This window comes from Musca autumnalis, unplaced genomic scaffold, assembly GCF_047663935.1.
Source record: "Musca autumnalis isolate F117 unplaced genomic scaffold, ASM4766393v1 scaffold_4, whole genome shotgun sequence".
Lineage (NCBI taxonomy): Eukaryota > Metazoa > Arthropoda > Insecta > Diptera > Muscidae > Musca > Musca autumnalis.
The window spans coordinates 137527442-137553216 of NW_027411977.1; the positions used below are offsets into that span (position 1 = coordinate 137527442).

The 25775-nt window shown below is 35.5% G+C and overlaps 1 protein-coding gene across 25 annotated transcripts in view; it reads left to right on the forward strand.

Annotated features, from left to right (window-relative positions):
* Fhos (Formin homology 2 domain containing) overlaps window positions 1-25775 on the forward strand; it is a 319001-nt gene that overhangs the window by 70847 nt on the left and 222379 nt on the right. For 18 of the 25 annotated variants that reach the window (XR_012412379.1, XR_012412381.1, XR_012412383.1 and 15 more), the window contains one exon: window positions 17619-17691. Coding sequence is in view for 19 of the 25 variants with exons in the window: in XM_073981760.1 (XP_073837861.1) it covers window positions 17619-17691 (73 nt within the window). In the remaining 6 variants the exon portion in view is untranslated. The remainder of the gene's footprint in view (window positions 1-17618; window positions 17692-25775) is intronic. The other 7 variants (XR_012412380.1, XR_012412382.1, XR_012412384.1 and 4 more) reach the window with 1 other exon arrangement.

The following is a 25775-nucleotide window of genomic DNA, read 5'->3' on the forward strand; positions in this document are numbered from 1 at the left end:
TCTAAAATTGTCTTTTCCATTTCAAAAAAAATCAAAAAAATTTTTTGATACTACATCAATGATTTTTTTGTACATAGATTAAGAAAAAAATCAGCATTCCAAATCTGTTTTCGTTACTAACTTTGATCGTTGCGCGCAAAAGATATGACCGTTTTAATTATGATAATTAGAAAAAATTCTAAAAAAATCGCAGCTTAATATAGTTAGCTGTTATATCCTATTATCGTTAACTGAATTCGTAACCTTTGCGATGATGCAAAAAATAATTGCAAAGTCTCAATGGATTCGCGAAAAATCAAATTTGTTAAATAATTTCACGTATTTACAAACATATTTTTGGAACAATAGCGCTCATACTTACGAAAAATATATAAAAAATTATAACAGCATCCAGACATTCTGAGGAATAAAATGAAACCTAAGTTGTGAAGGTTGGAGCTATAGTATTCATGTTATTTGCAAACATATGAAGAAAATATTACGAAAAAATTAAAATCATATAATTATAATTTTATTTTTTTATGGTTTTATAGGAAAAGGTGGAGAAAAAATGTTTGAGTGCTTCGGCATTTTCGTCAAAATTTCACGCAATAATGATGATATTCCGTTGTAACAAATTTTTCGCTTATAGTTTTCCTATTGGATAATATTATTAGAACCTTATATTAAATCACAAGGAATTCCAATTGTGGCATGACGTTAAAATAATGTTATATTGAATATTACAACATTTGAGACGCACATAAACCGCGTAATTATGAAAATTTCACGATGCGCATCCGATTTTCCAACACAGCGAATCAATCGCTTTTATTTGATGTACAGTTTGTCAAATTCTATTTGGCGGCCACGATGTAGCATCTGCTGCATATTAGGGTGCAAAATACAGTAAAATGGTCATAATTTCGGCGAAGTTCATTTACATTTTATGCGCATCCGATTTCAATAATCACCATTAAAAAATACATCATTCTATGCCGTTTCAATGCGATCCATCAAGAACCGTGGATGTAGCATCGCACTCAATTTTTAGAAAAAATCTATTATATCTCTGGATTTACGAGAGTTTTTAAATATCTGTTTTCGAGCAGTTTAAACACGCGTATCGATCTATTTATTTAAGTAGAACTGAAACATCCAAAACGCGTTTTAATATGCGATATTTTCAAAATAAGTTTTTTCAAATTTTCGAAATTTGAGGGGTATCATATCCGCCGATCTAGTGGGTGGATTTTTACGTGTCGTGGCTTGTTAGATTCAGAACGTAAAAAAACTAAATTTACGCGGGTTTCCACCGAAATCGAATGACGTTTGTAAATTTTAAACCAACAAAATAGGTTTTTGAGAAAAACTTACGCACAAAAATTTCGTGTTCGGGCGCAGATTACTGTGATCCTGTGAGGGCTACACCCTCATGTTATACATTAAAAAATGCGAAATCGCAAGTTCTACAATCAAATAATAAACTTTTAGGGAAATCCAGCTGCGCGTCCCGATTAGAGCAAAAATTCAAAAAACCCCATTTTTCAGGTTTCAAAATGTCAGCATCCGTTTGAGGTAGATACAGTGGATATATTAAAAAATCATACATTAGACACTTCAACTCTGAAGTGTACTCTTTAACTTCTCCTTTGAGCATTAAGCTCTACATTGTGTTGTAAAACCACTAATTGGAAAATAACATAACGAAACTCGTTTGTTTCAACGAATTTTTCCGATTTTTTTACATTAGTACGACCACAGCTTCCGCTCAAATTATTATTTTAAGAAACCCCTCGGTGAATCGGGCTAAAACAGTTTATTTTACCGAAATGCGGTCAAAAGTTATGGTATAGTAAAACTGATCGCGAGTTACAATACCCCATACCTCAGTTTCAACATAAGTTAATTTTCTACAAAAAGCTTGATATGTATGTTGTGTTTAATATTTATATCCATTAGGAGGCCTTCAATTCGCCATGGCGACGTGATAGATTATTATAGGATGATCACTCTTGCCTAAATTTACGATTCTCCATAAGATAACAACAACATTTTGCAGGGGTTCCTTCTCCCCCATTGCCGACTCTACTATTTTGCTGGTGGCACATTAGGTTATCAACCTAATAGTAATTCAAATTGACGATATTTAATATTATCAGCTCAAAGCGCTTACGGCTCTCCTCACCCCACAATGATTTTTTGCCCTCATTACGACGGTACCAGTTTTATCAGGGCAAGTCCATACTTCCTGAGAAAATAGTTCGAAAGGTTTAAAATACCCCTATGGCACCATGTGTAGTGGCTGGAGTGCACGATAACTCTCGAACGGCCATACTTTTCGTATCGCAATATCTCTACGACACAAAGATCAGGTTCGTATATGGATTATATAGGTCCACTCCGTCGAGTACTTCCCACACAAAATTTGTGAAGCGTGCAGTTTAAGGCCTGCTCTCAAATCGTTTTGCTTCTTTTTGTAACGACGTTTTTTCAGGGAAAAGTCAATACTTCCAGAGAAAATAGTTCGAAAGGCCTGCCAGCACCAACTAAACTGGGTAGTACATAAGATAACCCTCGAAGGGAGAAACCGATTTGGTCCAAACGTTGTATGTAGTATTATATAGACGTCAGAAATATTGTGTGTTATTTCTTTTCTTTAGGTTCGAAGCTGAGGGTATATCCCTGTCGGCCAAGCCGACTGATACTTTTTTATTTGTTACGATAGAGCTTTATAATTTGGTACAGAAGTTTTTACTACTCGAAAGATGCTTGATATTTTGAAGGGTTTAGCAATATTTTCTCACCCAAAATAGGTGAAATTTGGTAGTTGGTTCTCTTTGGAGCTACAAAACTATCCCCAAGAAATGTTTCAATATAGGTCTATGTTTTGATATAGCCCCCATAGAAAGGTACCTCCCAATTTTCGGTATTTTTAAGGTTTCAGCAACATTATCCAACCGAAGTGGCTGAAATTTGGCATTAGGTCTTCTTTGAGGGTACAAAACTATCCCCCAGAAATTTGTCCGTATAAGTCTACGTTTTATGTTTATACCCTACACCACTATGTGGGGAGGGTATTATAAGTTGGTTTTGGCCAAAAAGTTTGTAACGCATCGAAATAATGGTCGCAGACCCATACTTATATATACCAAAATGAATGTCTCGACGAGCTGAGTCGATCTGGCTATGTGTGTCCGTCCGTCAGTCCGTCCGTCCGTCCGTCCGTCCGTCCGTCTGTCCGTCTGTCCGTCTGTCCGTCTGTCCATCTAAACCTTGTAATCACGCTACAGGTCGGAATTTTGATCGGATCATCACGAAATTTCGCATGTTGATAGGGGTCCCGGAGGGGAAGAAGCCTATTGATTTTGGTGATGGTCGGATAATATTTAGGGGTCGGAAAGGGCAAAAAACTTAGGTGGATAAAATGACAACGTGTTTTTCCAAAGTGAATATCTCAGCTTCTATATGGAGTATATCAAAAGCAAAACCTGACAATGAAAGTAGAAAATATCACCTTTCTAATGATGTAAAGCAGGTGCTCGTAGGTGATCAAACAACGAAGATATCACAATAGAAGCAAATAAAACCCCAATTTTCATTTTTGCGATTTTAATTATATTGACGAATATCACAGCTTTGGTTGAAAACTTTCCAAAAGCAAAGTCTGACTCTGAAAGTAGAAGATCCCCTCTTTACAATGATGCAAACTAGGTCGGCGTTGGTAACCAAATAACGGAGATGTCGCAATAGTCGGTAATACATCCCATTTTTCTATTTTTTTGGAAATCACGCTACAGGTCGCAATTTTGATCGGATCGTCACGAAGATTTGAGGGTTAATGGGGGTCTCATAGATGAAGAAGGCTATTGATTTTGGTGATGGTCGGATAATATTCAGGGGTCGGAATGGGCAAACACTTATTTGGAGAAAAGTCAACATTTTATTTTAAAGCCAATATCTCTGTTTCTTTAAGAGGTATATCAAAAGCAAAACATGGCAAGGAAAGTAGAAAATATCACCTTTACAACGATGTAAAGTAGGTTATCGTAGGTGGTCAAATAGCAGAGATATGGCAATAGTCGATAATGCATCCCATTTTCCGATTTTTTTGTAATCACGCTACAGGTCGCAATTTTGATCGGATCGTCACGAAATTTTGGGGGTAAATGGGGGTCCCAAAGAGAAAGAAGCCTATTGAGTTTGATGATGGTCGGGTAATATTCAGGGGTCGGAATGGGCAAACACTTATTTGGAGAAAGGTCAACGTTTTATTTCAAAGCCAATATCTCAGTTTCTTTAAGAGGTATACCTAAAGCAAAACCTGGCAAGGAAAGTAGAAAATATCACCTTTACAAGGATGTAAAGCAGGTTGTCGTAGGTGGTCAAACAACAGAGATATCGCAATAGTAGATAATGCATCCCATTTTCCGATTTTTTTGTAATCACGCTACAGGTCGCAATTTTGATTGGATCGTCACGAATTTTTTGGGAGTTGATGCGGGTCCCACTGAGGAAGAAGCCTATTTAGTTTGGTGATGGTCGGATAATATTCAGGAGTCGGACAAAGCGAAAAGCTTATGTGGAGAAAAGTCAACGATTTTTAAGCGAATATCTCCGCTTCTGGTTGGAGTATTCCAAAAGGAATACCCGTCAAAGGAAGAAGAAAAGATCTCGTTTATATTGATGCAAAGTATGTTGGCGTAAGTGAGCAAACCGAGATATTGCAATATTCAGTAATATACCCAATATTTCCATTTTTTGTAATCACGCTACAAGTTGGAATTTTGATCGGATAGTGACGAAATTTTTGGGGGTAGATGGGGGCCCCACAGAGGAAGAAGCCTATTGATTTTGGCGATAGTCGGAAAATATTTAGGGGTCGGAATGGCGAAAAACTCATTTGGAGACAAATTCAAAGTTTTATTCTTTGTGAATATATCGGCTTCTAGTAGGGGTATTCCAACGGCAAAGCCTGTCAATGGAAGAAGAAAATATTACCTTTACGTTGGTGTAAAGCAGGTTGGCGAAGGTGGTCAAACAAGGGAGATACCACAATAGTCGGTAATGCATCCAATTCTTCCATTTTTTGCAATCAAGCTACAGGACGTTATTCTGATCGGATGGTCACGAAATTTTGGTTGCTTATGGGGGTCCCAGAGAGAAAGAGGCATATTATTTTTGGTGGTAGTCGGATTATATTCCCTAAAAGAAATGTTTACCAGTGAAAAGTTTATGCACAGGGGTAGTGGTGTAGGGTATCACATGGTCGGCCCCGTCCCGACTATAGCCTTTGCTCACTTGTTTATGTATATATAGCCTCCATAGAACGGTACCGCCGAATTTTCGGTATTTCTTTCATTCACTCACCGAAATGTCAGAAATGTTTGGTACTTAGTCTTCTTTGGCGTTTTTATAAAAATTTGACATTAAGGGTGCTGGTGCTCACAAAAATTACTTACCAACAATTGTTGATATACATAAGTCCATGTTTTTGTAAAGACGCCATGCAACGGTACCGCCCGATTTGAGGTATTTTGGCTTGTTGGCCACATTATCAGACCGAATTAGCTATAATTTTGCGTTTAGGGTTCCCAGAGTTCAAGAAACTTATCTACTAAAAATAATGAACTTATTCCTTGGTTTTGGTATAGCCCCCAAGGTACGGCCGTTGACGTTTTAATCCCCATTTTCAGACCGAATTAGCTAAAATTTGGCATTTAGTATTACCAGAGGTCAAGAAACTTATATACCAAATTTTTTGGACATATGTAGGTCCGGGTTTTGGTATAGCCCCCATATAACGGTTACGCTCGATTTGAGGTATTTTGACTTTCTAGCCACATTTTCAGACCGAATTAACTAATTTAGATTTCCTAGAAAACAAAAATCTTATCTACCAAATATATATTATGTACATAGGTCCCTGTTTCGGTATAGCCCCCATATAACAGTACTGCCAGATTTTAAGTATTTTGACCATTTCAGACCGAATTAGCTATAATTTATCATTTAGGGTTCCCAGATGTCAAGAAACTCATCTACCAAATATTATGGATATAAATCGATCCATATAACGGTTCCGCCCGATTTGAAGTAGTTTGACGTTTTTAGCCACAGATCGAAATAATTTGGTATTATGGTTCCTAGGGTTACAAAAATTACATTGTGCTAGAAAAGGAGACAGAACAGTTATTCAGGGATTCTGATGTAAACATTTATCTATTGCTGGGGTCCATTAAAAACGAACATAAGAGCAAATGGATAGAAAAACGGGTTTTCTTAGATTTTCTACATTAAATGGCCATAACTTATTTTTTCACAACGATATTTTCAATGTTTTCTACATAGTGAAAGTCCCAAAAATCAAATGACAGTCATTCCAGTGTACCTACGAAATACATATGTACGTCAAATCGTCAAATCAAATACATATGTATTGATCATGAGATTCTCTATCAGTAGAGAATATGAAATATCAAGCTTCATTTTACTACAAAACGACAGAAATCGGTTGGTATCGCTGATGTCCCAAACCAAAACATAGAATTATATTTAAAATTTTTATACCCTCCACCATAGTTGCGAGGGTATATTAAGTTTTTTTTTGTTTCTTTGTAACGTATTAAAATATACCTTTCCGACCCTATAAAGACGTCCGTCTGTCCTTCTGTTGTAATCACTCTAGCGTCCACAATAATTGAGCTAGAGCGCTTTTTTCATCCGAGTGCCTTTTCTCCATAGGCAGTTAAAGTTCGAAGATGGACTATATCGGCCCATGTTTTGGCATAGCCTCATATAACGGTACCTCACTATTTTCGATATTTTGAAGATTATAGCTACAATTTTTAACCGAACTAACTGCAATTTTACATTTAAAGTTCTCAGTTGTCACGAAACTTCTTCACTAAAAATCGTCAAGATAGGTCTATGTTTTGGTATATGCCCCACATTATGGTACCTCCCGATTTTTGGTATTTCGAGGATTTTAGCTACAATTTTTAACAGAACTAACTGTAATTTGACATTTAAAGTTCTCAGTGGTCACGAAATTCTTCACTAAAAATCGTCAACATAGGTCCATGTTTTAGTATAGTCCCCACATTATGGTACCTCCCGAGTTCTCAGTTGTCAAGAAAATTCAACAAACCTTCAACATAGGTCCATGTTTTGGTATAGCCCCCATATAAAGGTACCTCTCGATTTTCGGTATTTTAAGGATTTTAGCTACTATTTTTAACCGAACTAGCTGTAATTTGACATTTGAGGTTCTCTGTGGTCATGAAACTTAACACCAAAGATCCATGGTCGGAAAATGTTTCCAACTAAAATTGTGAAAGGAAACTAATTATTCCATTTTAATTAAGACTATTTTATGGTGGAGAGTATAAAAAGGTCAGCCTGGCCGAACTTTACCTTTTTTACTTGTTTGAATTGAACTTTTCTACCCACATTTCTTTCAAAAAACGTACCGTTGTATGGGGATACATTAAATCGTGGAACTATACCGACAATTTTATGTAGGAATGTTTTATATTCATACGGAAGACAATAACCAACTTTAAGCCATTTCGGTTAAATCCTACAAAATAACGAATGTGTTAGGGAGTATAACGCATTCGGAATTTTGAAGGATATAACCAAAATGGCTTAAATTTAGTATATAGTCTTCCCTAGGAATATAAAACATTCCTACATAAAATTGTCGGAATATAAAACTAAATACGAAATTTCACCTATTTCGTTTGGTTAATGCGTCTGAAACCTTCAATATTGTCAAAACGGGGCCCCTAGGCCAAATATGACTTTTTGAAAGCTGCAAAATGTTCAAAAATGTATAAAAAGTTTTAAATTCGCTAGGTGTTGGAGCTTTGTCGGTCCTTGTTTTGATATAGCCCCATAGAACAGTACCTCCAAATTTTCGGAATTTCGAAGTTTTAGCCTCATTATCCCACTGAAATGTCCGGAATTGGGTGATTGTCTCGTTGGAGGTAACAAAACATTCCCGTTGGTGGAGGACCACACAATATATTTCCCAGGCATATTTTAGCTTCGAATATGCACTATATAGGTCCACTCCTTGGAGCAACTCCCACACAAATTTTCAAAATGTTTGCAACAATTGCAGTTTTGGGATTCTTGTCGGATCGTTGTACTTTTCGGTGCAAGCCCATACTTTTTTTTTTTTTTTTTTTTTTTATTACTTAAGTCTATAGATACAAAATCCTTACAGACTAGACTACTAACTAATTATATACAAAAACTGAATTAATTTCAACCGTTGATGTAGAAACTATGTGTTAAGGTATATGATTAATTTTCTTTTTAATGACTCACGATTTTCAGACAGATCTATAAGATTATATAATTTGTTAAATTCAAGAAGGAGACGGCGGAGTGGATCGTTGTTTGCATAATCGGATGTAAAATAATTAATATGAAGAAGTGAGTAATTACGTGTGGGTCTAATAGGGGCATAAAACCGGATTCTGTTTAATAGAAAATCTGAAATTATTTTGCCATGAATTACGTTTAAAATAAAAGTTACATTTAGCATTGTCCGACGACTTTTTAATGTGGGCAACTTTATTAAGTTTAATCTATGTTCATATGAGGGTAAAGTTTGTGAATTCCAACCACGACCTCTCAGGCAAAACAAAAGAAACTGCTTTTGGACAGATTCAATGACCTTAGCATGAATAGGATATGCAGGGTTCCAAATAATAGATCCATACTCCAGATTGGAGCGAACAAAGGATATATACAATTGCTTTGTGACTAAGGGATCTAAGAATTCCTTACTCCAACGCTTAACAAATCCCAGGTTTTTATATGCTTTAGATGTGATCAAAGAGATGTGATCCTTGAAGTTCAACCTGTGGTCTAAAAGAATACCAAGGTCCTGAATGGAATCTATTTGTTCAACTTTAGAGAAATTCAAAAAATAGTTACTTTGTATCTTTCTAAGACGGAAAAATGACATATGTTTGCATTTTAAGGTGTTCAGTTCCAGTAAATTAATGTCACACCAGTTATAAAAATTGTCTAAATCAGATTGAAGTACTAACTGGCCTAATTCATGATTAAAAGAGTGGAAAATTTTAACGTCATCCGCGTACATTAACACTTTACAGTTTCTCACTACATTTGGCAAGTCATTGATGAACAATGTAAATAAGACTGGGCCAAGGTGGCTGCCTTGGGGAACTCCAGATTTCACATAAATTTTGTTAGAAATGGCACTACCCAATTTCACAGCTTGAATTCTGTTTGATAAGTATGATCCTATCCAATTTAACGACGATGTGGAGAAGCCCATAAGATATAGCTTCAACAATAGTAGTTTATGATTCACCTTATCGAACGCTTTACTAAAATCAGTGTAAATACAGTCCGTCTGAAACCGATTTCTGAATCCATCATTTACAATCGTTGTTAATTCTAATAGATATGTGATAGTGGATCTATTTTTCCGGAAGCCATGTTGGAAATTGGATAAAATCGATGAAACTCGAAATGATAAAACGTCGGTTATCATTTTTTCAAATAGTTTTGGAATTGCATTTAACTTAGCTATTCCTCTGTAATTGGATGCATCCGTTCTACTCCCCGACTTAAATAACGGAATAATGAAAGACTGTTTCCAAATTGAAGGAAAGTAACCAGTATTTATAGATTTATTGAACATGATAGAAAGAGGCAGAGCAAGATTTTCTGCACAATTTTTTAAAATACATGAAGGTATTCCGTCAGGGCCAGGAGTAGTAGAGTATTTTAAGTTTTTTAAATTAATTAAAACTGCAGACACGTCAACTGTTGGTAATTGTATAGGGGGATATTCAGGAATACAGTAGGGATAATGAAAGGAGTCAACGTGTGACTTATCACTATATGTCGTTTGGAAGAAAGATGCAAATATATTAGACATTCCTTCATCATCAGTTGCAACCATTGATTTGAATTTAAGTGTTTTGGGGATAACGTTAGAACGACGCTTACTATTTATAAATCCATAAAAGGATTTAGGATTGTGTATTAAATCGTTTTTTATTTTTGTTATATATTTTCCATAGAGTTGTTTGTTTAGTAAAGTATATTTCGATCTCATAACCGAATAGTTAGTGAAATCGATAGGATTGCCAGTTTTTTTAAACATTTTGTATAGTTTATTTTTCTTATTTTTTACTTTCGATAATGTAGGAGAGTTCCATGGTGGGCCAGATTTACCAATGATTGATGTTTTCGGAACAGATTTAGACATCAAATTATTTAAAGTTTTGTAAAATATGTTGATCATCTCATCAAGGGAGGATACCGATTGAAAAAATGACCAATCTGTGGCATTTAACAAAGAATTTAATTGGGGATAATTAGTTCTGGTAAAACTATATTTAGGTAAATCTAAACATTTTTTGGCAGATTTATTTACAAAAAGAGCTGAGGTGACTTCTATTATTAAAGTAGGATGGTATTTATCCTCAGGTGTGACTAGAGGATCACATCTATGTAGTAGCATATCACGCGGATGACTGGCAAACACCAAGTCAAGGAGTTTATCTAAACAGTTATAAACATTATTAATTTGCGAGAGACCAAAGCTAAACAAAGGACTAAGGAATTGGTTGGTACGTTCATTAATTTGAATAGGTAAAATATCAATATTGTCACTAGTCTGAGACCATATAATATTGGGTAAATTGAAATCGCCAAGTGATATTAAAATGTCGTTGGTTTTTGCTGATTGAAAAGTATAAAGGATAGATGAGATGTGTTTCATATACATATATTTCACTATCAGAACATGGAGGTACATACGAACAAGTTATATAAATTGATACGTTTTTTAAACTCACTTTAATAGCAACAATTTCTATATCACACGCTAAAGGCAAAGGAATTTGTTCAGATGAAAACTGGGAAGAAACTGCGATAAGGACTCCACCGCCTCTGCTTTTAATAGTATCAACGCGGTCATGTCTAAAGATCTGAAATTTATGACAAAGAATTTCGGTATCGAGTACACTGTTGTGAAGCCAAGTCTCAGTAAATGCAATTATATCAAAATTAAATTCAAAACTTTCGATAAAAAGGGATGATAATTTCGTGTTGAGTCCTCTAACATTTTGATATGCTATACTAATATCATTGACAGAAGGTATAATATTTAGTTTTTTGATTGAGATTTAGGTAAATAAGCAATATCTGATTTTGGGATTTCTTTAAAAATAAATTCATGAATTAAGGCTTTTTTAGGCCAAAAAGACGGATTTACAATGGCTTCAAAGTCATCTTCATCAACGGTTATTCTAAAAGAAACTTTATTACGTCTTGTGGCATATGTATATTTGTATACTTTAATATAGAGATTTTTATTCATTTTGTCTCTTATATAACATGAAACGTCTTCTTCAGTTGTATCTGAGGAGAATCGACCAGCAAATATAGTCTTTTTAGGGACAACAACTTTCAATTCACGACCTTGGAATTTCGGAGACCTTGGAGTTGGAGATTTTGGTGTGTTCATCGGAGAATAGAATGCATTCGAACAAGACGGAGTGTCATCTATTGTTATTTTGTTATTATCAATTGTCGGCACAGTATTTGCAGTATTATTTAATGAAGAATCTTCAGTATTTAGGATGTTGATAGTAGGAAGAGGCAAACGATTTACTTCTTTGTTCAAATTTTGTGGAATGGTATCAGATGTTTTTTTTCTTTTGCGAGATGAATCGTCTGGGGAATGAAGAAATTGATCCAGGCATGTAGTTTTCTCCAACATTTCTTTGTACTTCATGAACCTATCAATCAATGAGTTTAGCTCGAGACTGATATGATGGAATTCGGTGCGGGTATTCTTAAAAAATGAATAGAATTCAGCATCATAAGATCGGCATTTACGGCAGCACCAACGCAGGCCTTTATCTTCTCTTAAATTATCAACGGTTTTTGAGGATAACTCAATGCATTTTGAATGATAAGAATCAAGGCAAAGCCAATAGGTTACCATAAGGTCATTAAACGAAAGGTTTTTGCATTTAATCTGAGAACAACTCATATTGGTAGTTTGTTTATATTTTTTTGCGCGACACTGTAAAGTTGCAGGATCAAAAAAAGCTATTGGTGGTTATTTAGCGAGTTCAGCAACCAATCACAGTATTAACAGTAGAGCTTTAGTGTATTCACGATAACAGCAACAGCGAAATATATGTTATGTTGCAATGTAAATTGACGATTTATTGGAGCGAGTCAAAAACCACGTCCGCACAGTTTGCCACAGTGTTAGTCCATGAGATAATGTCCCAAAACTGAGATAATGTCCCAAAACCTCTAAATAACCCTACCGATATCAACTCAAATGACTTAATATTAAAACCTATGAATTGAGTAACTGCTTTAGCCGAAAGTTTTCATATGGTAAAATTTCGTCCAAACGTACTTTAAGTTCTAAGAAGGGTTATATTGAAAACATCTTCGCGTACCTTCCTGACAAAAGTTCAAAATTTTTCGCAAAAGTGTAGTTTAAGGACTTTTTGAGGATGGTTTACAAATTTTTTATCGAAAGTACATCATGTGGCCCTGTTTTCTGCGATTTAATGTTTTTCGCAGGCAAGTCCATGCCTCCTGACAGGGACGTACGCAGGCTGTTTTCAAAGGCGCCCGGGTACAAGAAGTTATTGATTACACTGTGCAACAAAGTGGAGCTCAAAGTCTGGGGAGTGGAAAATGCCTTTTGGGGATGAAAGCCATTGGTTAGTACATACAGAAACCCGAAGGACAGATCCGCCGTGAGTAGAACTTCTTAGATATGGCGTGACGAATATTTTGCTGGAGACTCAATGAGCCGTCTGGAACCAGCGTTATATCTTTGTTTGCTGCTGTTTCAGCTTATTTTTAAGACGTCTGCATTCAAACCAAATGAGAATTTTTTTCGTAGAGCATTTTGACCTTCTAGCTCGCTTTCTTTAATGTCCTTTTCGTCCTTTATTTCAAGAACCGCAATAAAAGTACCACAAGATGGCATTTTACACCTGGGGAATGCTCTGCAAAAATGTCGCTTGAAAGATAGGAAGGAAGGTACGGTTTTTAAAGACATGAAATCGATCCCATCCTGTTTAAGCGGTCCTTTTTCACTTTTACCCGAACCTGGCTAAGACAACCCTATATCTATTTATTTCAATATATTCCTTTTAACCTATTGATGATCTAGAATTCTCGGAGTCATTACAAATATAGAGCGCAATTGGATCTCGCTTTGCCGAGCACGTCATTATCATTATTTTTTTGTAATACAGATCCGGATATCCGAATTTTGGAACCGGTTATTTTGATACTAAAACCGAATTTTTATTCGGTTTTTATGAACTGATTAACCATATATGCATATCATTAGTAAACTATTCAAATGGTCATTCAGATACGATAACCATGCGTTATACGTACTCGTATTACGCGGTTATGTTTTTGGAACAAGAATCTAGTATTGTTGAAACGCTTAGGAGGATACTTTTCATTACGTGAAAAAATTATGATCTCGGTCTGGGGGGTGAACAATTCCGTTTTGAGGTTCAGAGATAATCTTGAGTATATTCAGAAACCCGAAGAAAAGTTCCGCCGTGAGTCAAACTTTTGAAACTTTCTAGCCCCATTTCGCCGTTTTCAAGCAAAAAAACCTTTGACCACGATTTAATTAAAGTCCCTTCAGCGATTATTGTTGTTTTATGATTTTTCTCATCTTTGAACATTGTAGTTTCAGGTGTAAGCAATTTTTATTTAAAGTTAATTACTGTAGTTTCGTCTTTCGTTTCTTGAATCAAGATGAGAAGTGTAATCCATCTATGGGGAGTTTTTTCCTCAACGATTTTCATAATCAACAAGTAAAAAAGTATCAGTCGGCTTTGCCGACAAAGATATACCCTCAGCTTGTGTGAATTGAAAGTTTCGTCTACGGACGGATCGAATGTGTTTAGGGTCTTTTCAGAATTGTGTGGCCTTTTTGGCTTTTTTGAACTTGCCGACAAAAATGTGGATTGGGATTTAAGCTCAAAAGTGTTGCGGATGTGGATCTTATTTTGGAAGTCATGTCATGACCTAATGGGTGCCACCGTGGTGCAATGGTATGCACGCCTGTCTTGCACGCAGAAGGTCGGGGGTTCGATTTCCCGGCCAGGCAACATCAAACATTTTTCAACGGTGGCAAAATACCCCTCAGTTATGTTGGCGACATTTCCTGAGTATTTCAGCCTTGAAAAACTTCTCCACAAGTGGTGTCTTAAGACACGCCGTTTGGACTCGGCGACAAACAGTAGGTCTCATATCATTGAGCTAAATATGAATCGGGGTGCACTCATTGATATGAGAAAAGTCTCCCTTGTCCCGTATGGGATGTTGTAGAACAATGTTTGTTTTTTTTCATGACCAAATTGGTTTCCCCGTCCAAGAGATATCGTGCATACCATTTTAGTGGCATTTTTTTTTTAAAGTTGTAGACCCCCAGCAAAAAAAGTCCCCCCAAAATCATGGGTTTTGTAAGGGATTTTTGGCAGCCGTAACTACTCGCAAACCCCCTTTCTTCCCCATTATTTTTACAAGGGCATGTCGCACTCAGTTTGTAGTTTTTTTAAGACCACTAGAATATCTAGTTATTCTGTGGCCACAAGAAGTTGATAAGTAAGTTGAAAAAAATTCTATTTTTAGAACAGTTGATGTAGAGATTTTTTTTAATTTCATTACACTTCTTACTTTTTTTTACCTTATTTTATTTCGGTCGCTGTGCGAGTTGAACACACGAACCCTCTGATTTCTAGCCAAAGACACTACATACTATGCCACGCACACGAACATTAAGGGTTGCTTAAGAACTTAAATATGCAGTGCACATGTGCACCACGAACTGTTATTTTTTAAATAAAACAAGTAAGAAAGTATCAGTCAGCTGAGCCGACAGAGATATACCCTCAGCCACGTACCCGAAGAAAAAAAGTTAACACAATACTTCTGTAGGTTTTTTAGCTGTTGGGAAAATTTTCCAGGATGGAAAGGGCCGCAAAAAACTACATGTTGCAACAAAATTCAGAATGATCCAAGACGAGTGCATTTTTTCCAAACCTTGGGTAGGGTGTACCCATAGGAGTGATCCGATGTAGTAAATATTCGGACCTAATACAAATCCGTAGGAAATATTTTTTTTTCTTTATTAGTCTATGGATATTTTCCTTACAGACTATATAATTAAATATGTTGTACTTAATTTTCTGAATTTAAATATATTACAATTTTACTTTTCAATTTACAAAGTTTGAGCTAAATCGATTTCTCTCTTAAAGGGTTATTTTACACATTAGCCAGTTTAGGTGGTGCCGGTAGGATTTTCTGGACCTTTTTGGGTCATTATCTCAGGAAGTATCGACTTTCCCACGAAAAAAAAATACAACGTCGTAACAGGGGCCGCAAGTGCAACCTGCTGCATCACAAATTAATAAGATCAGGGAGGAGTTGTTAAACTATACTTTTTCCAAATTTTGTGTGGGAGGTACTCAAATGAGTGGACCGATATAGTCCATATTAGAACTCGATCTATGCCTGAAAGTAATATTACCAATAGCAAAGTTTGGCTCAATTCGGTTATTCCCTCCTAGAGTTATCATGCCCACAATCTTGGCGAAAAATTGAACCTTTGTGGGGGAGGTACCGGAAGGAGTGGACCGATATGGTCTATCTTCGAATTTAAACTAAGTGTGGACAAAATAGTGAAAGACCCAAAATTTTAACCAAAAATGTTGATCCGTTCGAGAGTTATGCTGCACTCCAACTACGACACATCGTATTATATGGGTTGTTTGCAGTTTTCGTGCTGATTTCTGAGGATATATGGACTTGCTCCTGAAAAAAATTATATCGTCGTAATGGGGGTAGTGAATACAAGTGGCTGCAACAAAAAACAAAGCGATTCGAGAGCAGGCCTTAAACTGCACTTAAGCAAAATTTTGTGTGGGAGGTACCCGAAAGAGTGAACCAATAGGGTCCATATTGGAACCTCATCTATGTCTGGTAGAAATGTCACGATGTGCAAAGTATGGACTAATTCGGTTACTCCCTTCAAGAGTTATCGTGCGGACAATTTTTCCGAACATTTTTGAACTTTTGTGGGGGAGGTACCTGAAGGAGTGGACAGATATGGCCCATCTTCGAACTTAAATCAAATCTGGACAAAATATTTCGATACCCAAAATTTGAACCGAATCGATTGATCCGTTCGAGAGTTATCGTGCGCACCAGCCAGCCAAACAGACAGACAGACAGACAGACAGACGGACGGACATTGCTAGATCGACTCAAAATTGTCTGAAACGGATATCGTACAAACATACTTGGGGTCTACAACCATTATTTCGATGAGGCACATTTTTGGCCGTATCAAAGTGTAAATACCCTCTTTAGCCTAAAGGCTGAGGGTATAAAAAACTCGCGTGCCGACAGTGAGCGTTGAACACACAACCCTGGGATTTATAGTCGGACACACACTCACTGTGCCACCGTCCTCATTACTTAGTGAGGAGCAAAGTAAGTAGGTTTGCCTTGTAATTTTTTTAAGAAGTATCCCATCACTTTTCAGATTACTTGTGATGGGAAAAGAAGCTTGTTTACATTACTTTGTAATGGGTTACGTAATGACTACTGGATCCGAATTTTTGCTGGACCTGTATTGTCCATCTTCGAAGTGAAACTAATTTTGGACAAAACATGACAAATTTTAGACCAAATCGGTTGATCAGTTCGAGAGTTATCGTTCTCTCCAGCCACCACATATGGTGCCACCTTTCGGACTGTTTTCTCAAGAAGTATGGACTTACCCCTGAAAAAACTATTACCGTCGTAATTGAGGCAGCGAACGAAAATTGCTTCAACAAAAATCGGGAGCAGGCCTTAAAGTGAACTTATCCGAAATTTTGTGTGGGCGGTACCCGAAGGAGTGAACAAATATAGCTCATATGCGGTGACTACAAGTTGCTGCAACAAAAATCAAAGAGATTTGAGAGCTGGTCCTAAACCGAACTTTTCCGAAATTTCGTGTGGGTGGTACCCGAAGGAGTAGACCGATTGAGTCCACATTGGAACCAAAGTATGGACCAAATCGGTTACTCCCTTCAAGTGTTATCATGTGCACAATATTTCCGAACATTTTCGAAGTTTTGTGGGGGAGATACCGGAAAGAGAGGACCGATATAACCCATTTTCGAACTTAAACTATGTTTGAACAAAATATTACGAAAGCCAAATTTTGGACCAAACCGGTTAATCCATTCGGGATTTATCGTCCGCTCCAGCCAGCCAGACAGACAGACGGACGGACATGGCTAAATCGACTCCAAATTGTCTGTAACGGATTTCATCCAAACACACTTGGGGTCTGAAATCATTATTTCGATGAGGCACATTTCGCTCTATGAAAGTGTATATACATATGTACTCTCGTTAGTATAAATGCTGAGGGTATATAAATTGAACAATAATATAATGTTTTAATATTTATTAAGATAGATACATAAATACTGTGATTAATAATGAATTAATGTTTTTATTTTAATTTTATATTTTTATTATTTTTTATTTATATATTTATATTTATTTTTATTCTACAGCAGAGATGATTGGGAAAATAAAGATACTTCGGCCACGGCTTCAAAAACTCCTCCACGATTAGAACCAAGAGCGGTAAGTCAAATAAATTCCCGTTATTGTATTTGTTGGATTATAAGCTGCTATGATTTCAATGTTAAATGAAAGTCCTTGATGGGTTGACTTGGCCGTTTCGTAGAATATCAGTTATAGCAACGCATCCATATACTCATTCATAAATTCATTTCTCGTAATCACAACTAAAATACAATATATTACAAATTTATAACTGCGGTTAAACTAAATTATACTTAACAAAACAAATATTTCAATATTCATACTTTGTTTTGTAAAAAATCCTTTTACGGTAAGAAAAAGCGGATGCCTGAGAAACACACAACTTTTTACATGATTGTTTGTTATTTCCTTGATCAGTCTTCATGTATCTGAATTTACCAATGCTTTGTCATATTCTTTTTCATTAATAATGTTTGTGGTTATGACTAACGTAGACCCTTTGAGCCAACTAGATACAAAAAGATATTCTGTGTTGGCGAATAAATGAATCACCGCAAAGGAACTATAAACAAAAAAATGTATTTTTCTACCTATCCAGAAATGCAATCAAGGTAATGTGAGCGGAATGCGTATAAAATATTTGAAAAATTCCATTTTTCGGGAAAAAGATTCGTTTTGAAGAAACTATAGTTAAAATAATATATTATTTTATAATATGCAAATAAAATGTATTTAAAACATATACAGTGGCGGAAGAGTGTTGTTGACATTTGCATTTTAAAGTCTGTAAAATCCTTTTCGATTGCAGTTTTTATCCATATAAGTTTTTGTTTAATGAACAAAAGATTAAAAACTAATTGGAACAATTTGTATTAAATGTACCCTCAGCCTTTAAGTTAACGAGAGTATATGGGGGTTTCTGAGTGAAACCGGACACTTTTTCAACATGAGTTTTTTGATTTCCCTTATTTTTTGCTGTGGTGATGCTGCTCATCAGCAAAACATTTTAGTATATTTTCAGAATTTTTTGACTAACGGTTCCAGAGATATCGCGCCTTGAAAATGGCAAATTCTGGAAAAACTATGTGCAAAGAAATTCTAATACCTTCTTTAATAATGGTCCAAATAGAAAAAAAAACTTTTTTGGTTTTTTTTTGTCTTATCAGATATCTAATAAAAAATATAAAAAAATTTGCCGAGTGGGCTTGGATGGAATTTTCGCGATTTAAAATTTGATTTTGATTTTCTTTATTTTTTTGTATTAAAGTACGATTAATTACAAAAATTGTAAGACCTATTTGGTAGTGGGATTCAAATTATTACTATTTTTTCTTAATTTTTTAAAAATTTTCATTAAAATTTTTCCTTTATACCAGTGTGAAACATTTGTTATTTTACCAAAAAAAGTAAAAAATTAAATTTTTCAACATTTTTTTTTGTACTTTTATTTGGGAATTTATCTTATACATCTTAAAGTCGTAGTCATTTTTCGTGTTTGAAAATGGTTCAGCTTTTATTGTACCAGCCGGACAATAAACTAACTAAATTGATGATCAAAAATCTGCAGCTTAGGTACTATATGAATGGGCTTCCGAGATGAATAATCTACCAAATATTAAAGTGATATTTGCATCAGAAGATGACTATTTAAGTACGAAGGAGGATTTGAATTTGAGATATTCAACGGCTAAGCCTATCGTGGGTACAAAAAAACTTCATTCAGTAATACGCACTGATGCCGGTACACTAATTGCTACACCATTCTTAAAATCGCAAAATGAAGAAGTTTTTACGATTACACTGTGCAACAAAATGGAGCTCGAAGTCTGGGGGGTGGAAAATTCCTTTTGAGGATGAAAGCTCTTGGTGAGTATATACAGAACCCAGAAGGACAGATCCGCCGTGAGTCGAACTTTTGAGATATGGCGTGATGAATATTTTGCTGGATACCCTATAAGCCCTCAGATATTAGCGTTATATCTTTGTCCGCTGTTGTTTTAGCTTATTTTTGAGATCACATTTCTTCAGCCAAATCAAATGAGGACTATTTTCGTAGAGCATTTTGACCTTCTATCTCGCTTCCTTCAATGTCCTTTTCGTCCTTTATTTTAAGAGCCGCTATAAAAGTACCATAAGATGACGTTTTTTAGCTTCGATATGTTCTGCAAAAATGTCGGCCAGAAAATTTTAGGTACGGCTCTCATTGACAACAAATCGATTTTGTCGCGTTTTGGTGGTCGTTTTGTGTATTTACCCTGTTTTTGTTCAGGAAAAGACTATATTTTGTTTTTTGTATATTCGTTACAGAACATACAAAACACAAAACACCGTTTTTTTTCTGAGCAAACAGGGGTAAATGTAAAAAATGACTATGAAAACGCGACAAAATCGATTTGTTGTCAATGAGAGCCGTACCTAAAATTTTCTGGCTGACATTTTTGCAGAACATATCGAAGCTAAAAAACGTCATCTTATGGTACTTTTATAGCGGCTCTTAAAATAAAGGACGAAAAGGACATTGAAGGAAGCGAGATAGAAGGTCAAAATGCTCTACGAAAATAGTCCTCATTTGATTTGGCTGAAGAAATGTGATCTCAAAAATAAGCTAAAACAACAGCGGACAAAGATATAACGCTAATATCTGAGGGCTTATAGGGTATCCAGCAAAATATTCATCACGCCATATCTCAAAAGTTCGACTCACGGCGGATCTGTCCTTCTGGGTTCTGTATATACTCACCAAGAGCTTTCATCCCTAAAAGGAATTTTCCACCCCCCAAAATTTCGGTTCACAGTGTTATTAGTATAAATTCCTAAATAAAACATCAAAACAAATGTTTATAAATGGAACTTTTTTGTTTTCTGGTAAAATAACAAATGTTTCACATTGATATAAAAGAAAAATTGTATTGACAAATTTTAAAAAATTAGGAACAAATAGTAATCATTCGAATCCCACTACCAAATAGGTCTTAAAATTTTTGTAATTAAACGTAGTTTAATACAAAAAAAATCAAGATAATCGAAGAGTACAATCACTGATTAAAAATTGATTTTAAATTTTAAATCGCGAAAATTCCATCCAAGCCCACTGTGCAAAATTGTTTTTATATTTTTTATTAGATAGCTGATAAAACAACAAAAAATACAAAAAAAAGATTTGTTCTATTTGGACCAATATTAAAGAAGTTATGAGTATTTCTTTGCACATAATTTTTACAGGATTTTTCATTTTTAAGGAGCGATATATCTGGAGCAGTTAGTCAAAACAATTCTGAAAATATACTTTGTTGATAAGGAGCATCACCACAGCAAAAAATAAGGGCAATCAAAAACCTCATCGTGAAAAATTGTCCGATTTCACTCAGAAATCCCCATATATACTTTGATTCGATCAAAAATAATGGCTTTAGATTTTGAGTATGTTTGGATATCCTTTTCAGACAATTTGGTGTCGATTAAGCCCTGTCCGTCCGTCTATTTGTAAAACTGATGCACGCAATAATACTGGAAAGCATGCAGCGTTTTCATCTAAACTTTGAAACTCGTAATATGTTTGTTCAAAGCCAGATCAAGCTCGAGCATCGATTTAAAAAATATGTTTATATTATTTTTATACCCTCAGCCTTTAGGCTAAGGAGGGTATATGAAGAAAAGACAACATTTTTTAGTTTTCCATAAAAAAAAATTAAAAATTTTTTTTTAAGCTACATTAATGATTTTTGGTACATACATTGGGAAAAAATCCCATTCTTAAATCTGTTCGAGATACTAATTTTGGTTGTTGCGCGCAAAAGTTATGGCGGTTTCAATTCTGATAAAAAGAAAAAAATCTTTAAAAGACTCTAATCATTATATTGAGAAACTCTCTTAATTAGGGGCTCCCTACATACTATATGGTTACTGAGGTACCATAACTTTAGTGAAAAAGTTGTAAATTTTCGCGGAAATTAGGAAAGCATTCAAAACAATTGGTAGTTTACAACTTGTTCTAATAAAATTCAAGCTGTTTATGCATCTGAAAAATATATAAAAAATATGTACGTAATCTAAACATCGCGAAGATTCAAATGAAACCAAAACTATACAAATCCGTTTAGCGGTTTGCATATTATAGCAAAAAACAAAAAATATATTGAGGAAATTTATACAATTTTTGTAAGAGAAAATATTTATTAAAATTTATTTTGTGAGTTAGTTGAACAAAATGTAAGAAAAATAGGTCGGAGTTTTTCTTCTATTTTAGTTAAATTCCACGCAATAAATCACATTTTTTATTCTAATCACTTCTCGAAAACACGCTAACATCTAGCAGAAGATATGGATATCTTTCAAATAAATGTTGGGTTCCTTTAAGTGGGGTATAATCTTGAAATAAAATTGTATCGGGTAATGTTCATTTTGAAATGCATGTAAATCGCGAAATCCTCAAAATCACTTGATGCGCATGCGGTTTACCAATACAGCGAATTCTTCTCTTTTAATTTTTACATATTTGCCAGGATTTACTTTGGCCGCTAAGATGTAGCATCGTCTGCAGTTTAGTGTGCAACAAACTGTATAACGCTTATATTTTGCACAAAGTGCATACACTTTTTATGCGCATCCGATTTCACTATAAACCGTGAAAAAATACATCGATCTAAACATATTTCAATAAAATCCATCAAGAACCGTGGATGTAGCATCACACAGTATTTTTTGGATAAATCGGATACAGCTCCCATGGCACTAAATTTTTCAAACCGGTGTTTTCGCACAAACGCGAGTGATGATTCACTTTCTTCATTGAAATGGAAACGATCCACATAAAACGCGAATTAGTCATCGATATTTTGAAAAACATTTTTCGCAAATTTTTCAATTTTTGCAGTAGCCATTTCCGCCGTTCTAGTAGATGGATTTTTACGATCTGTGATTCATATGATCCGGATCGTCGAAAAACTAAAATATCGCGGGGTACCAGCACACTCAAAACGATATTGTAAATACTGTACCCAAAAAATAGGTTTTTTAGAAAAAATATCGCACTAAATTTTGGCCTTTGGCAGTAGATTACTCTGCTGCTGTGTGGGCTACATACTTAATATACATATCAGATTATGCGAAATCGCGAGTTCTTTAGTCCTATAATTGGTTTTTCGAAATATCCGAATGCGCGTCCCAGTTACATAAAAAATACAAAAAACACCTGAAATCCGGCTTCAAAATGTCAGCATCCATAAAAGGTGGATGCAGTGGAAATTTTGGAAAGTGATACATTAGAAGTGTAATCTTCATTTTGTATTCTCCAACTTTTACTTTGGACAGATGTCCGTCATTTGAATGGTTTAATCAGAAATCGAATAGCAATGTAAAAAACCTGTTTAGATTCAACGTGTTTTTACCTATGGTTTTTCCTTTACGCGGTCGTAACTACCACGTAAATTATTTTTTTTTTTGCTAAATTTTTGAGCTTTGTACAAAAACGTATAACTTAATCCAGCAATAGTCATAGTTACTGGCAAACTACAATAGTTCGCGTATTATAATAGTGCAAACCTTGGCTTCATGGAAACTAAAAAATTTTGACTTTTCCTCATATACACTTTGATACGATGAAAATGTGCCTCATCGAAATAATGGTTTTAGACCCCAAGTATGTTTGGACGAAATGTGTTTCAGACAATTTGGAGTCGATCTAGCCATGTCCGTCCGTCTGTCTGTCCGTCTGTCTGTCTGTCCTGCTGGCTGGAGCGCACGATAACTCTCGAACGGATGAACCGATTCGGTTCAAATTTTGGCTTTCGTAATATTTTGCCCAAACTTAGTTTAAGTTCGAAGATGAGCTACATCGGTCCACTCCTTCCGATACCTCCCCCACAAAAGTTCGAAAATGTTCGGAAAGTTTATGCGCACGATAACTCTTGAAGGGAGTGACCGATTTGGTCCATACTTTGTATAGCGTAAACTTTCTACCAGAGTAATATGAGGTTCCAATATGGTCTCAATAGGTCCACTCCTTCGGGTACCTCCCACACAAAATTTCGGAAAAGTTCAGTTTAGGGCCATCTCTCGAACCGCTTTGATTTTTGTTTTAGCAACTTGTATTCACTGCCCTTCATACGACGGTACAAGTTTCATCAAGGGCAAGTCCATACTTCCTGAGAAAATAGCATGAAAGTTGCAAAAAAAACCTCTATGACACCGTGTGAGGTGGTTGGAGCGCAAGATAACTTTCGAACGGATCTGCCGATTCGGTCCAAAATATGGCCTTAGTAATATTTTGTCCAAACATAGTTTAAGTTTGAAGATAAGCTATATCGGTCCACTCCTTCAGGTACCTTCCCCACAAAAGTTCAAAAATGTTCGGAAAAATTGTTCGTACGGTAACTCTTGAAGGGAGTGGCCGAATTGGTCTATACTTTACACATCCTAATATATCTACCAGATATAGATCAGGTTAAAATATGGACTATATTTGTCCAATCCATCCGGTACCTCCCACACAAAATTTTCGGATAAGTTCACTTTAAGACCTGATATCGAATCACTTTGAATTTTTTCGATTTCTCATTTACGATGGTAAAAGTTTTTTAGGGGCAAGTCCATACTTCTTGAGCAAACAGCCCGATGAGTGTAAAAACCCCCTATGGCACCATATGTTGTGGCTGGAGATCCACATCCATAACGGTCAATGTCGATCCATTCCTTTTAGTATCTTCTCCGCAAAACTTTTGATTTTTAATGCTAATCAACATTTTTGTCTGTTCAAACCACCAACAATTTTTAAAACCCCCTAAATACATACGTATTTTGGGAAAAAATTGTTTCAATATACACAGGCTGAGGGTATATCTCTGTCGGCAAAGCCGACTGATACTTTTTTACTTGTTTTTCTTTTAATTAATAGTGCTTTATAATTAACTAGCAGAGCCCGGTCCACGTTGCTAACCCGTCGTAATGATTTTTAATGACAACTTTTTATGGACTTTATGCTTGATAATTCAAAAATAGGCATTTTCTACCTCACTTCTTGGGTCCATTGTCAAACCGAGGAGGATTTTAAATATATCAACAGATTTCGTCTGTAACCTTTCTTTTCTCTTACGGACTTTGTCGGATTTTTTCGCCCATTGATGCTGTCTAGGATTTATTATCGTCCATGCCCCCTGTCTTTATCCTAAAAAGTCGAATTCTGCCGCTTATTGAGACTTATGTATATGTTTTAGTTTTTCATGGCTGCTGGAACCTCACCATTTAAAAAAAATTGTAAATATATCGTTTGTCTTGATCGGGGCGCAAACACCGTTGTCTCGAAAATTAATTTGCAAGCCGATGAACTCATAAGTTTAGCAAATATAGCGATTTTAAAACAATAGGCCCCCGAAATTCGTCTACAAAATATATAGCATTTTGGACCATGGGCCATTCTTGAAAATTGCATGAAATTAGGTTCAGTAGTTTTGGAAAAAGAATCTATTGAAAAGCGTGGGCGTGGTCATCAGCTTTCAAAATGTAACATATTTACATTTTACAACCCCATTGTCTCCCAAAATTTATGCTGAAACCGATATAATCGTAAGTTTGGCTTATATATAGCGTTTAAAAGAAAGGCGGGGTACTTTTTCCAAAATTCATAAAATATACATATACATGCATAATTTTAGAAAATATTGGGTTTTTTTTCAAAAATATCGCTTAGGGGAGGTACCCCACTCCCTCTGGAATTCAATAAAATATGCAGCCTGTTTTTCGGCGGACCATTCAATGACAATTTTAGGAAAACCGGTTCAGTAGTTTTTGCAGAAAAAATTTAAATTGAAAAAAGTGGACGTGGTAAAAAGTTCTTTCCATAAAACCCTAAGTTCTGTTATGACGGCATTTGATTTTTATTCATAAAGATATGGCGTTTTTTTAAATATGACAAAAGGAAGTACCCCGCCCCCTTCGAAATTAAAGAAAATATGCATCCATTTTTCACCGGGGGGCATCACTGTACATTCCGTGAAAACTTCAGGAAAATCGGTTCAGTAGTTTTGTAGATGTAACATATTTTAAAAAGTGGGCGTGGTCAAGTCTGTTGGTCCTAAAAAAGTAGAAAAGATCAGAGACACATCACGATTGTCTCGCACATTAAATTTCACACCGGGGACCATCCCTGTACATTACCTGACAATTTC